The following is a 16,019-nucleotide window of genomic DNA, read 5'->3' on the forward strand; positions in this document are numbered from 1 at the left end:
AACAGTTTATGAAGTTTTACATATATTTCTTGGTTCTGAAATAGTTTCTAGAATGCAATTAATTAGAAGCAATATAACAGAAAAGTAAATGCCAAAAATTTATAATGTTGCAATAAAAACAAAGATCAAATGTAAGCTGTTACATACCTGTTTCAATGAAAAATATATGTTTTGTTTTTCCTTTAAAGTGGTCATCATTCTTAGAAGTTCTTCCACAAACCATTGTCGATTATTGAACTGCAGGATTTCTGTTGCCTTGTGGAAGAAACAAAAGAAAAATATCCATACAATCTGATGCACAACAGCACAACATTCACAGATTTGTAAAACAAATGAGTGAGAAAACAGAAATGTTAGAATTTTCAATGAATTTCATTAAACTAAAGACGAAATTTCTGTGAATTGATGGATTTACATGAAACTTGAACAACAGCCCATATGTACTTATATGCCATGAGAAACACCTCCTTAGTAGTGGCAGCACTCATGTTTCTTTTTTCTTTTTTCAGACTATATTAGTTAGTTCCATTCATCTACTGTGGAATACCAACCATCTTACTGATATCTAAAGCAAATGAGTCAATAAAAGGCTACCGTACACACTAATTCAACCAAAAATTGTCTCAGTTTTTCATTTGAACTTAGTATGCTTTCATTTTGCTTAACATCCGCTCTATCAATAATTACAGTACCGTAATGAAAACATTTATCAGTTATATGAAAATAATGTTCAACAAACCTTTAGGAACTGTTCTCGAAGAGTAGGAAACAGTGATTGCACTTTAATTAAGTCAGTCGATAAATAGGCAAAGCAGAGTGGTCGTACAAACCCCCTGGCCCCTAGGTCATGGAGAGTGCAGTAGTGAACATAGGCATGTAGGCCAGGTACAACATCTGCTTGGAGAACCTGCACATCCTCACAGAAAGTAAATTGGCCACTGAAAAACCACAAGGATTACATTAACTGTAAATGAAAACTATGTTTTAAAGTTAACAAAACATACTAATGGATAGAAGTTACTGAATTCAACCAATATTTTACAACACTGCAAAAAGAACTAAACAAGCAGGCTCACAAAATGGGAATCAATAAAGTCAGTAAGAAGATTTACTAACATTTTGCAACTATTTTTAATTGATTAACAAACATGTGATAAATTACTGGAAGTATAGAAGCATCTCCAGGTTGTCAGGCTTATCAAATCGTCATGATATAAAGACTATAAGAAGGTAATCACACCAAATCCAGGATAGTGCAAAAAATTTTAAGTGTCTTTTTTTTGGTCATTCTACAAATATAAAAATATTCTGTATCTTTCTCTTGTGATCATATCAATTTTCATATAGTTCAAGTGTATACAGTCAGTGACCCATCCTTGTGCTTTGCATTCTGATGTATGAAAAATGTAACATTAGTGCATTTCTAACATAATTTTGTTGATATCTTTATGGCTTCCAGAGATCTGCTGTATCAGCAAACCTAAGACAGTACATATCTCAATAGGTTTCTACAGACCTATCTCATGTTCAGAGAGAGTTGCTGTCACCTCATCAGCAAATGCTATTGAGGCAAAAGGTGAGAGTCAGATAATGGATTCATGACCTGACACTTGAGAATAGCACAAAAGATTCCCCGGATAATGACCTAAAGGTCACTTTTTGATGCTTCTCTGGTTGAACTTGAAAACTGTGACCCCTAACAAAAACATTTCCCAGTGCAAAATCAAACAATGTTACACTTATGAGGGAAAAGGTCCTACTCATTTCTTCTTTAGGATTAAAATTTGCATGATCAAGGGATTGAAAAATCACAGATTATTAATAGAAGTTACTGTTAAAGAGACGGGATTAAGACCTAATGTTGAATGTCTGTACTACATCTAAATACAGTAGAGCCATATTAAGGGATAAAGGGATAATTGAGCTCTGGGAATGCATAGAAATGGAAAACATGGGGTGGATGGCTCATACACTGAAGAGTGAGCAGCACTTAGGGTGTGGGATGTGGCCTTTCATTGAAGAAAGTTATAACTTCCATATAGGATTGAGAATCTGTTTTCTGTCTAGTAGTACAGTGCAGCATGCAAATGATTGGCATGGATTCTGTTTGTGTGTGTGTGTGTGTGTGTGTGTGTGTGTGTGTGTGTGTTTTCCCTTTATTATACCAGCTTCTAATTCTGTTTGCCATTTAGAGTTATTTAGTGGAAAATAAACTTTCCTTGGGCATGCCTGCACTCTGTATTGCCACTGGTTTAAAACATATTTTGGAAGAATGCCCATGGGAAACAGCAATAAAAAAGATCGTCGGTACATTCCCTTTTTTTTTAATATATATAAAAAAGACGATTTAAAACATGCTCTGTGAAACCACCTGTAGGTGATGCTTGTGATGTAGTGGGTTAGAGGGAGTGCTTGCTAGTCAGTTAGCAGACAGACATACATCCCCAGCACTTTCCGTCCATTTACCTTACGTGAATAGACAAAATAACTTCACTGTGCTCATGTTTATACAGTGCTGTTACCATCAGTTTATTATGTGAGTACTTGTTTGCATTTATTAAAGAGTTTTTATGTAAAACAGTTTTCTGTAAATAACAGCTGAGAAGTGTTCAATTTGTGTGATATTTTGAGTGACTTGTGTAACACTAGCAAAGAAACTCAGCATTGCCTGGGTGTTTATTTATAGCTGTGCTCAAGATTCTGAACATGTGGAATTCATTTTTTAATGATAAAGCTTCTTTGTATACAACATTTGTAGTAGTAAAATTGGGAACATGAAAGAAGAGCTTGTTTGCTTCAATAACATGGGAGAGACCCATGTAGAGCTGGCCCTGTGAAAAGCAACTGACACTAAGGTCTAGAAACATGCAAAGTCTGGCCTTACTTTGTTTATGGTCATGGTATAACATAAGCTCACTAGGAATTTTACATGTTAAGGTGAAAAGGTAAACAGGAATAAGCAGGACTTGGAGAATAAAAACTCGCTCGGCTGCACCACTTCTCATAAAAAAATTTCTGCTTCCATGATGTTACACTGGAGAGAAATAACTTTCAGCCAGTGTGAGTGAAGGGTTCTGAGGAGCGAGATAATATATGATACATTCAATCAGAGTAACGTCGCACCTTGCTTTCAGATATGGTTTCCAAAGAGCAGTTAAGCCTGATGCTCTCAAGTTGCATTAGGTCTCACCTCACGATCTTCACTGCAGTCATGAGATCACATAATCCTCAGTCTTTTAGCCATCCTGGTGTATTCAGAAAGACTCAATCATTTTCTACGTATATTTATTTGTAAACAAAACAAAATCAAGATATAATGAGTAGGCACCCAATCACAAAGCAGACTAAATAAATATGTTTTTCCTAGCAAACAATATAAATAAAATCTATCAAAAGAACAAAGCAATGACATTAAGTTTCTAATACACAAACTGAAATCTTTAAACCCATATATCCTAACCATGTATATTCAACATTAGTTTGTACTTATAAAGATAAGGTTATGGCATTTAATTCTGTCACTGAACTAAAAAAAATATTCCTAAGAAAGAAGTATATTGAAGTAAGCAAAGCAGTGTCATTAAGTTTTTAACACACAAAGCAAAATCAGTAAATCCATATATCCTAGTAAGTAATGTCACTGTTTGCTTGTGTTCATAAAGACAGGATTGTGGTGCTTAATTCTGAGAGAGATAGATAGAGAGAGAGAGAGAGAGAGAGAGAGAGAGAGAGAGAGAGAGCGCAACACCATCTATTGGTTCTTTGGTGTAAAATGTGTGATGATTAAACATCCGAACTGCAACACCATATATTGGTTTTTTGGTGTACAACGTGTGATGATTAAACATCTATATTATTTTCAAAACACAGCCTCCTCACTGAGACCCACCATGCCTGCAAATTAGCTTTGCTGTTTGTAATATAAGAGTGACTTCATCTCAATGACTTCTCTTTGGGCATGAGAGACTACTCGTATCATTTATATTTCAACAGGCTGGATTATGAGGCACCACATGCATAATCTTGTTTGATGTGACGGGCCTGTGAATGCCTCAGTTGTCTTAAAGAAACTCTTCATCAACTTTAATTATGAAAGTATTTGCAGGTAACAAAACAGATGATGAACTTCAGATGATGTTTTTGTCTTCTCCACATCAAACAATGAATATCTGCTTTCTTGCTGGGATTCCTCATCCTGACATTCATCAAGCCGCAGTAATTAGAACACACAGTGTGAATTACTAGTAGTACAGAAAAATCCTTAAATGATTTTCCATGAGTACCACAAGTTAAAAAAAAAAGTAGTGTAAGATGTGGAGAGGCTAAAGGTAATTTCAGACAGGAACTAAACAACTTTAACATCCCTGGTAGAGTAAATGCTTGCTAAATTGAAATATAGAAAAGTTCTTGGCCTTGAGCCCTGTGGCATCACAGTGGCACACTACTGACATTGACTTGACAATTATATATGCAACCACAGGAGCAGCAAAGAGTAAGAACTCTGACAATATCGTTTAAGCAACAGGGACATTGTACTATTTTCTCCCTGATAATTCTTCACTCCCTAACTCCTCACCACCTATGGTTTACTGACAGTGATTGAGTGATAAAATAGTTGTTTTCAAATTGCAGCTCAATTCTTTTCATGAATTGTCAGCCACAAAATAATTCCCATTTAGAATGTCACTTTAAAAGTTCATTTTACATGTCACAGACGTAACCAGATGCAGCAACACAAGTGAGGTGCCTGGAGTCACCTGTATGTTGATGATTGTATCAGAGGGTGTGATTAATTACACGGGCTACAAATCACAAAAGGCCATAATGAATATAACACAATGTGGCATTAATATGCAAGGCTATACAGCAGTTGAAATATCATGGAATGAAGTTTATGATGACCAGCTGCAATTCCAAAATCTCTTCGAACATTTAATTCGCTGGGAAATATTTTAAATTTCACATATTTATTTGTAATCTGATATATATCTGTTGTATTCAGTTTCAATTTTTTTGCTGTTGTTAATGTGTTAGACTTTCAATATTACCTGCCAAGATTTTTATCCTTTCTCCTTAATTAACATAACTTTGAGATATATATGTTTGTCGACCTAAACTAGAATTAAAACACATTGAAAATGCTGTTACAGGCTTGAAATGAGTTGGCTGAAATTTGGGAACTGTTAACAGCTGGCTTTAGTAAAGTCAAAAAACTGGAAGCTGTTACAATTGCATGTCACACAAACTACCCCAAAAATCTTGCCTGAGAAACTCAAAGTACCTCGAGTATTGTCTATTTCCACATACACTGCTTCTTCTCAAGAAAACGCTGCTCTGCATCATGCCCATTTGCTTGTCTGTGAATGGTGTATAAGTAGCAGGACTAGATATAGTCTGTCTGTAAACTCAAGAGCGAGCAGCGCCTTTGGTGGGGGAAGTGGCCTTTCCCAGAAGAACGCTGCCACCAGCCTACAGGGGCACCAAAAATTCGTTGCCTGTTACCTGTCTAGAGGTGTAGATCGGTGTGCAGTGATATACGTCGTTTCTGTTCGTATGATCTTAGTTGCCAGTGTCAGCCAGTTAACTCTGTATACTTACTGATATACTTCGATTTCCGGAAGTGATGGATAATCGTCTAGGATTGCAAGGAAATGTGCAGAAGAGGAGGTACTTGCGGAGTAACGAGTGTTGAACGTCTCTAATGTTATTACATCGTGTATTAAAGAGGCGACCCAAAAAGAACTGTTGGCTAATATTACCAGTCCCAATCAAAGGGCTGCAATTTATGCAAACGTCAGCCGCATCCAATAGGATGCATAAGGAAGGAACGCGAAACTAAGCCGCATGGTTTAGTGGAATTACCACGAAGGGATACTAATAATCTTGGGAGGAAACCGATTGTTATAGACAGTTTCTAAATCACGTAAAACCTTTGATGCTTATGGAACACTAAATCTCTATCTCGGTCACTCATCACCTGATTCTGAGACATATTGCTAAAATCTGTGCGCAATAGCTATTCTAAACACTGCTGAAATTTTCTTCGAAATATGTACTTGGATTCTGGAATTCAAAAAGCTTGACATACGAGATGCGTTCACGTATTAATTTTTATTTTTTGGTAAGAACTTTATTTGTTAATCTACAGCAATGTTATCCTCTTTAAAATATTCCCCATTACATACTATACACTTGTGCCAGTGCTTTTTCCAATTTCCGAAATTCTTTAGGAACTGTTTCTTGGTGGTAGCTTATAGGTCTCTTAACTGTGCATTTTTAATCTAATCCATGCTTGTAAAACCGCTGTCCTTTAAGGCCTACTTTGAAATGTTTATACCACTTGTATGCCCTTGGTTCACTTATAACAGGTTCACCAAAAGCAATATTTAATATTTCTAAAAATTTCATACACTTCATTCCATTCCTATGACAAAATTTAATACAGATTCTCTAATCTATTTTTATACAAAACAAATAATCGTTGATGCTACCAAAACACATGTAACCTTTTTGACAGCTGACAACAGAGTAAATACCCAATATGCATAACATTGTACACATACTTTTGAGACATGTTTACGAAGACAGTGACAAAAAGTAGTGCAAATCGAACTAATATAACACGCAAAATTATAAATTTCTGCTTACTTTTTAAACACTCTTTGTGTTGCAAAAATTGTTAAGTTTCAATGCAGTCCTTCAAAGAAAACATCTACCTTTTAGTAGAAACACAAAGTAAGAACAAGCCTCAAATTCTACAGATTGATTGCATTATATGGGGCTCGTTTTACGAACAGCAATAGAAGAACATACAATACATTCACATGAACAGGCATTCGGTTCTATGTTTGTAGTATAATCCTGACTTCCATTCTTATCTTAATATTATTTACTCTATAATATTGTGTTTCGGAAGAAGGTATCGTTTTTTGTATTCCTTATGGTCTTAATACATTTGTCGAAAAATGAACGCAGCCGAGACGGATCTGTACACGGCGTCGCCACAGATTTAAATCGCGCGCCGTGGCAGAGCCGGTACTGTGTTGTGAAATGGCCTGTAGAAGTGCCTTGTGATGTAGCTGGGTTGGCAGACTCGCTAGCTCGCTCTTCAGTTTACCGACAGACTATACTCTAACACAGGGGAAGCATTGCAATGGGAAAGCCTTGGGTACAGCAACCATCCCCCTCACCAATAAGTATGATGTGCTGTCTCAAACTGACACTAAGTCAGTGCCAGAAAGAAACATTTCTACTGTTGGAAAGCCATCTACATCACAATGGAAAGGATCTATTAATTGTTGGTAGTTCAAACATATGGCAAATAATGGTATCCCTTAAAGAAATGGCCACAAGGGATGAGGAGAACCATATGCATTCATTGATATTGAGGATACAGAATGCAACCAGTTGTAAATTACTGTACTCATAAAAAAGCAACTATGCCCGTCATCACAGGTTTAGAGGTCATACATGGTTCTGTCCAGTGAGTGACAGAAGGTGGAAACAACCAGCCCTGTTCGTGTCATATCAATATACATCTCAGTCTTTAGCACTGACCTAAAATGTACTAGTCCTGTGTTCTGAACTGAGTGCACGTCTTGAACCACAGATTTCATCGATTCTGTGACAACCTGGACTGCAGCTTCTGAGGTTTGTACTACAGAGCTGAAAGTTACAGAGTCCCTCCCAAATAGACCAGGGTTGTCGCACTAGGTGCCAGAAGTGGCTAATGTGTAGCTGATTGCGTATGGAATGACAAAACACAATAAATGGTGCTGCAGAGAACTCAAAATGACCATACCAGCCCTCAGGCCCTGCCCCAAACAGATGAAAATTTCAGTCAATAAATTGTAGAATAATCCTCAACAAAATGACAAGAGTTGGAAGAATTACTGAAAAGCTGAAGGGTCATATAACATTCACCACCAAACCCTGAAATTTCTATCAGTGACAGCTTCAGACCAAACTTCTATTTTTACTGAAAAGACAGGCTCCATGGGATAGTTACAGTCAGAATCAAGACTTTCAAGGAATCAAGAATTCTGTTCTCAAGTACAAAAAGCAAGCCTGCATCCACAATGCATGACCCAATTTTTAAAAAAAAGACATCTCATAATACAATAAGTGAACAGGTGAAAGCAGCTCAAAATGAGTACACCCCAATAACCATGAACTTTTATGAGTGCAACCGACAACTGTTTTTGTTCAGGTCTCAAATGGTACCAAAATGAGCTCAGTCACAACGTGTTCTTGTTCTTGGATATGGAATTCGAATATCTGATGTCAGTTCTCGAGTACTTGGAATGGTCACAGATTTGTTTGACCCATGGGACAATGTCAAAAAGATCCAAAGAACTATTTGGCAGATGCTTGAAAATAGATGCAAACAGTCCTACAAGAGAACAACAATGTGGAAAGGATAGATTGCTACTCACCATATGGAGGAGGCACTAAGTCGCAGACAGGCCCAGTGAAAAATACTGCTAAAATAATTAAGCTTCCTGACAAATCCCTTTTTCGAAAATAGGAAACATGTGCATATTTACACAAGCACAACTCCCACACACACTGCCACTGTCTCCAGGTTCCAACCTTATGTGATTAATCCAGGAATATACTGCACAAACCCTTACATACCACTCCCATAGGGATAACGAGGACACAACTGAACCAATTACAATCAATTTTTGAAAATATAATGTAACTGGATAGATAAAAAAATCTACTCACCTAATGGCAGCAGTACACACATATAAAGGTATTAAAAGTTTGCAAGCTTTCGGAGCCAGTGGCTCCTTATTTGGGGAGAAGGGTTGAAAGCGAAGAAATAGGGGCAAAGGAAAAGGATTGGTGAGGTTTACGAAAACGGGTAGAGTTTGTAAAAGTTGCCAAGAACCCTGGATCAGGGGAGACTTACCAGACAGGATTAGAAGGAAAGACTGATTGTTGGAGACTGCGCCAGACAAGATTTGAAAACTGGACAGCTTAAAGGTGAAAGATAGGCCAATACACAAGGGAAAGATTACTGCCAAAATATTGTGCACAAGTTGATAAGAGGGGAAAGCTAACTGCACTGTATGTGATAGATATAGGGTGGAGGGAGCAGGGGTGGGCAGCAAAAGATAGATAGATCTGAAAACAAAAGATACAGAAATCTAAAAGGGAGTGACGAAAGGAATAGTTACTGTGAATAAATGCCAAGACCACAGAAATTAAAGGGAATTAAGGCAAGAGGTACAAGAACCAAGATGTTGTAGAGCCAGTTCTATGGCAAGAACCAAGAAAATGTTATACTACCAGGTCCCACCTGTGGAATTCTGAGAAACTGGTGTCTGGGAAAAGAATCAAGATGGCACATGTGGTGAAACAGGCTCTGAGGTCAGGACTGTCATGATGTAGAGCTTGCTCTGCAACAGGATATTGTGTGTTGCCAGTATCACCCTCTGCCTATGCCCATTCATCCTAACTGATAACTTGGGGGAAGTCATGCCAATGTGAAAGGTCGAACAGTGTTTACATAGCAGATGGTATACAACATGTTATTTCACAAGTGGTTCTACCTTTGATAGAATATGTTTTGCCACAGGGCGGGAATGGGTGGTGGTAGGAGCATGCACAGGGCAAGTCTTAAAGCAGGGACAGTCACAGGGGTAGGAGCCATAGGACAGAGAGAGAGGTGCAAAAAGAGCATAGGGTCTGACAAGAATATTAGAGAGATTAGTGACAAAAAGCTATTCTAGGTGCGGAGGGCAAAAAGTTGACTAAATGGACCTCATTTCATTTCAGGGCATGGTTTAGGAAGCCATAGCCTTGTCAAAGTAACTGATTAATACATTCAAAAACAGGATGACACTGCGTAAAAAGTGGTGTACTCCTAAGGTTTTTTTTTTTTTGTTTTTTTTTTTTTTTTTTGGGGGGGGGGGGGGGGGGGATCAGCAGTACCAGGCTTGGATGTGATGGCCCAGGAACTCTGTTTTTTAACTAGGCTGGTGAGGTAATAATGTCTAGTTGATGCTGGGGTGAGAATGGTAGTGCACTGCTGTAAAGAGTCTGCATCTGAACAAATACATTTGCCTCAAACACCAAGGCTGTATGGGAGGGAATGTTTGGCACGGAAAGGATGGCAACTGTCAAAATGTAAGTACTTTTGTTTTTTAAGTGATTTAATGTGAATAGAAGTATGCAATTGACCTACAGTGCAGATGAGATCAATGTCAAGGAAAGTGACACAGAATTCGGAATGGGACAATGTGAAGTTTAGTTAGGAAAGTGCATTTAGGGATTCCAACAATTTTAATAGGTCAGCGAGTCTATATGACAAAGATGTCACCAATGTGTCTAAAACAAACGAGGGGTTGAAGGCTTATGGATTTCAGGAAAGCCCCCTCCAAGCAAACCATGAAAAGAATGGCATAGGAAGGAGTCATCCTGTTTTCCATGGCTGTGACCCTGATATGTTTCTATGTCTGCCCGTCAAATGTAAAGTAGTTGTTGGTAAGTATAAAGTTGATTAAGGTGAGTAGGAAGGATGTCATAGGTGAGCACTGACTGAAGAAATGTTCAGCAGCAGACAGACCACGTACATGGGGGATGTCAGAGGAAGGTGGCATCAGTGGTGACAAGCAACGTGTGTGGTTAGAGTGAGACACGTACAGATTTCAGACGATGTAGGAAATGGTTGGCATCTTTAATATAGATGAGAAGCCTTTGTACTATGGGTTGCAGGTGTTGATCAATTAAGGCAGATATACGTTCGGTGTGTGCTATGAAGCCAGCAACTATGGAATGGCCATGGCGATTGGGTTTGTGGGTCTTAGGAAGAAGGTAAAAGGTGGAGCTACATGGTTTGTATGGGGGTAAGAAGTTCTATGATTGAGGTGTTAGTCCTGGTGAGGGGCCAGAGATTTTAAGGAGGGACTGCAGGCCAGTTTGACTCTGAGTGTTCTCACCATCTCTCAGTCGCCACAAATAGGAAGCCTTCAGCCAGTGTGTGATGAGCTGAACCCAGCAAGCTATGCCAACAGACAATGCTGTCTGGCAAATGTATGATAAATGAATTACATGGTACTCACATGAAAATGGTATGATATCATACTCAAAATCAGCAGATAGTACATTCCAATAACAATTTTAGAATCAGACGTTGACAATGAGTTATTTTAAATAATTTATCATGGCTGTGAAACAATTTGTCAGGAAAATGCTTAGAAAATACTGTAGTGAAACAGCAGCATCTCCAAATTAGTGTATTCTTAATGTTTTAGACAACACATTTGTCCAAATACATCATTACTACTAATCTGTTAAATTATAAAGCTATTTCAAGTTTGATTATGTGAAAATTTAAGCATTCCTTACCTTTGCAGGTTAGTTTTAACCTTGGTAAAAAGCAGAAAATACAGGTCTTCTACTCCCCACAAATGACACTGACAAACATACTGGCACATGCAACATATGCTGGTGACTGTTGTGTCTTGTACTAATAATTTTTGGGGGGATAGAGGAAAGGGAAAGTGACAGGAAAGGAAGAAGAGAGAAGGAACAGCACTTCCAGCTTGAGAGATAGGAAGGATGCACAAACAGAACATTTAATTCAATTTATTGCTGTCTAAATGTCCTGTTCTGAAGACTCAATATCCAGGGACTAATTTCAATCAATGACAATGTTTTTTTTCTTCAGAAAGTCGTTTTCTTACAGGTTTTTGGTGTTGCATATCCACCTAATCCAGTCTTCCACTGTGACTTCATCAGTTGCTTTCTCAAATAAATTCTGCATGTCTTTCATTCTGAGTGTGCAATCTCTGTATGCAACCTTTCCTTTCACTAGGACACACAGTAAATCTAAAAATCAGTATTAAAATATATCACTATTTATTTCTTTGCAGGATGTAAATTATCTCTCAGATTGAACCTTCATTTCTTGACCAACAGTTTTCATTGTCCATGTGTCTACAAATATTCTCTGTATGAGTCATAGTGATTCACCACATCTCTTTGCTGTTCCAGATTGCAATGCCAAAAAAACTTCCTTTTTGGCAATGTCTGTAGTCTCACAAGGAAATCCATATACCTTGCACACAACAGTTCTTTGGCTCTGTGTGCCTTAAATCTCAATCATTTCACTTGTACACAAAAACAGCAATACTACCTGATGAAAATCACTGCTCTCTTTGCACACATATATTTCCATGCAGTGCACACACACAAGAGAATGTGGTATAGAGGGAAGCAACAAGGTTGTAAAGCCATGCCAGCAGCAGCAGCATGAAGTGCAGTATTTTCACATAATCTATGTTAACAATAAGTGTTTGATAGATGTTGTTTCTTACAATGCTATCTGGGTGGGACCCATAGTGGAGATGACACTGAGGCAACAGTGTGAGCTTACAGTCATGGACCAAGCCATGCCAAAGGCTTCCCAATGGCTCTAAGAAATAGAGAGAAAATGGGGGTGGGAGAAACAGTGAGAGAACTGACCTACACTCTCGCCCTTCACTTTTGCTGCTCCCTAGTACTAAAGTAGTGATGTCTAAAGACAGCTTACAGCCGTAATACTCAATAAAGTCCAATAGCCTGATGGAGTTTGTGTCAAGTTCTATACAGAATTTTTAGGTGAACTCACTCTGCTCTTGACCACACCTTACCACAGATCCTTTGGGCAGACACAATCCATGACTGCAAAAGAGCACATGTCACACCAATCTACAAAGCAGGAAGTGGTACTCATGATAGAACTACTGATCTATTTCACTCACATCCATTTGTAGCAAAATCATAGAATGCCTGAACCTCCTAGACAAAGCAAACTTCTCCATGAAAATTCACATGGTCTCTGGAAACTTCTATCATGTGAAACTCAACTTGTCCTCTCCACAAGTGATTCTTCAATACCACAGCTGGAGGAAAACTCATTGATTTGGTGCTATAAAACTTCAGTGCCAAATTTACTCTTTTTAAAGAGAATATGTCACAAGGTTTGCACCTAGACTGAAAATTTCGTAACAGGCAAGACAAACCATGCTATCCTGGGTGGAATGTTATCTACAGACAATGAAAAAATATTTAGTGTGCCCCAGGAGGGCTGCAATAGTCCATAGCAGATAATATTAGCTGAACTCTCAGGTTTTTATGCACCTGATTTAGATGTCATTAAAATATCAGTCTAGTACAAAGTCCAGCACCTAGCTCTTAATATAGAAAATTGCAAAGTTATGCACTTCATGAAATGTAACGCTGTGGTGTTCTACGATTGAAAGATTAATGAGACATGACTAGGGATAAATCATATTTTAAACACACACATATACTGGAGTAACACTGGTGAGATATCTACAGCTATACTCTGGAAGGCACCTTACAGTGTGTGGTGGAGGGTATGAAACATAATGACCATGCAGGTTCCATTGTACCCAATGCAAATAGCAGGCTAAAACTTGTTGGTAGAATACTGCAAAATTGCAATTTGCTGACAAAAGAGCTTGCATACTAAACAACTGTATGGCCATTACTGAATATTTCTTAAGTGTATGCGGCCTATGCCAGATCAGACTAAATGGGAGGATCATGCATATACAGATAAGGGTGACATGAATGGTAAGAGTTTTGTTTGACATGCGAGAGAGTGTAATAGAAATACAATAGTTAATTGGCAGGCACTCAAAGAAAGGTGGTGTACATCCCACAAGAACTTGCATACAATACTTCAAGAAATCTCTTTCATGGCACAAACTACAGTAAAGCTTGCTCCAGACAGAATCACATGGGACTGAAATAATTTTCCAAATTGGACAAGTTTCTGTATTACACCAAACTCACTAGCCAACATAAAATTCGATAGGTACCCTGCAAAAAAGGTATACATTTGTAATTATGCATATACTAATGTACTTTCCTCCCTGCACAAAAGATGTTCGTTTACTGTGTTTTGTACAATGGAACACTAGATTATTACACTACCTAATAAATAATATGGCATTTCTGTTTTTCTGCTATAATTTTAAATTCATTTATATACTTCCTATGTTTATTCGTTTTACATTTCACTTTTGCACCACGTATCAAGGAGGGAAAACTGTTTGAATTTCCTGTTCAAAACAGTTTTTTTTTTCTTTCTTTTCCCCTCCTATGCAACTTTTGCACTATATAATAGTTCCAACAGCTTGGAAGGATGAGTGTGTACTGCACATTGCATGACATCATTTATGCATGCAACAGCTTCTTCAATCATATTAATTTTTCCAGGGACATCGTTTTGCTCCTCTTTTCCTTCCATTGTTTCTTTCTAATCATCTCCTGTGTTGCAGATCTGTATGAAATCTGTTGCTGAAGTAAAAGTGGAGTGAGTTGATCAAAAATCCTCACTTCGAATGCAGTCATCTGCACTACATGAAATGTTTGACATTTTAATTAATTCGGCAATTGCTGCTGCATTTTCTTGAGCTTTGATGGCCACAGAAGCATCTTGTTCTTGACCTTCAAACCCTGCTTTGTTAAAGCAGTTGGTAACAGTTTTATGTTGTATTTCCCTTACTGCCAATCCAATCAAATTAACTGCATCCAGGACAGACACTGACTGTACGAGAACAAATGCATTTTTGGCTTCTCCAATAATAGCCTGTAATGGGACATGAATATGTAAGTAACACCTTGATCCAAGGGTCGTGTGATGCTAGTTGAAACTGTTGGGAACTAAGCAAATTCGACGTCTGATAACTTGATTTTGGGGTGCAGGGTTGCATTGTCTTGGAGAAGGAGAATTTAGTAATTTCCTTCTTTCATTTTGGTAATTAAAGAGCCCAACCATTCTTCCATAAGAGCATTCACCATCCACCTCTTTTTATTGTTTTTCCATGGGACTGGAAGCTTAATGACGTCTCAATGCAGTTTTGCCACCTTTCCAATCACCAAGGCTTCTCCATTTCAATTAACATGTTTCCACACAACAGCCTCTCATTGCACATTTTTCTGCTGGTGCACTTTATACCTCAAATTGCTTGAGATTCTGAAGGCAGTGCGTGATAAAAAAAGTCCCGTTTCATCGGCAATGAACATGTCTTTTGGGTTGCAATTTGCAATCAGGTTTTACAGTATTGTCTTTCATTATGTTGCTACACTGTCCTGTGAATGCCTTAAACTTCTAATTTCTAAGCTCTTTTAGGGACCTTCAGAGCCTCACTCTGCAACCTGGGTCCAGACAATGGTAAGTTTCTTGCCCAGACACTTATGTACCGTTTCCACACTATCTCGTTAATTTCTTCAAATGGTTCAAATGGCTCTGAGCACTATGGGACTCAACTGCTGTGGTCATTAGTCCCCTAGAACTTAGAACTACTTAAACCTAACTAACCTAAGGACATCACACACACCCATGCCCGAGGCAGGATTCGAACCTGCGACCGTAGCAGTAGCGCGGCTCCGGACTGGAGCACCTACAACCGCACGGCCACCGCGGCCGGCGTTAATTTCTTCATTTCCTGTCTCCTTTGCCTTTCTCTTCATTTGGCCACTTCCTTTTATCCACTCAACTGACAACTTGTCCTTTGCTCTTAAAGTATCATAAATTTGTGTTTTACCACATCTGAAATGCAACATTATTTCAGGCACCAAGAGTCTGCCTTTCTCGCGGGCCTCGATTACCTTAACCTTATTGTTAAGAATTAGTGATACATTCTTTTCGTTCGACACGTTGTTATCACGTAAGGTGCTTCTAATAAACTGAAACTGGCTGAAAATAATGAAGATTGTACATTTCTTTGGAATACTGTATCTTGGTACATAAAACCACCTCTTTCATTGCACTGACTGCAGGAGAGAGTTCATAGGTACAGAACAATATTCCAGTGTGTGCCCATATGTGTCAATAATAATGGAAAACAAGAAATGCCAACAAACAGAGTGCTCATGAATGAGCTATTTCCTTTGATGTACCGACACTGAGTGTAACTTGTTCGTAGTTGTAAAGATCGGCGCAGTTTGATGTCCACACCCACAGTGCCACACTGCGCCGAACCTCTTTTCTT

General features: G+C 38.3%; 1 protein-coding gene across 1 annotated transcript in view; it reads right to left on the minus strand.

The window, feature by feature from the left end:
- Window positions 1-16,019, minus strand: part of LOC124596378 (guanine nucleotide exchange protein smcr8b-like) — a 105,282-nt gene that overhangs the window by 49,573 nt on the left and 39,690 nt on the right. Inside the window, exons 4-5 of the mRNA XM_047135493.1 lie at window positions 740-938; window positions 148-255 (exon numbers count right to left, since the gene is read on the minus strand). Coding sequence (XP_046991449.1) covers window positions 148-255; window positions 740-938 — 307 coding nt within the window. The remainder of the gene's footprint in view (window positions 1-147; window positions 256-739; window positions 939-16,019) is intronic.

Source organism: Schistocerca americana, chromosome 2 (assembly GCF_021461395.2).
Source record: "Schistocerca americana isolate TAMUIC-IGC-003095 chromosome 2, iqSchAmer2.1, whole genome shotgun sequence".
Lineage (NCBI taxonomy): Eukaryota > Metazoa > Arthropoda > Insecta > Orthoptera > Acrididae > Schistocerca > Schistocerca americana.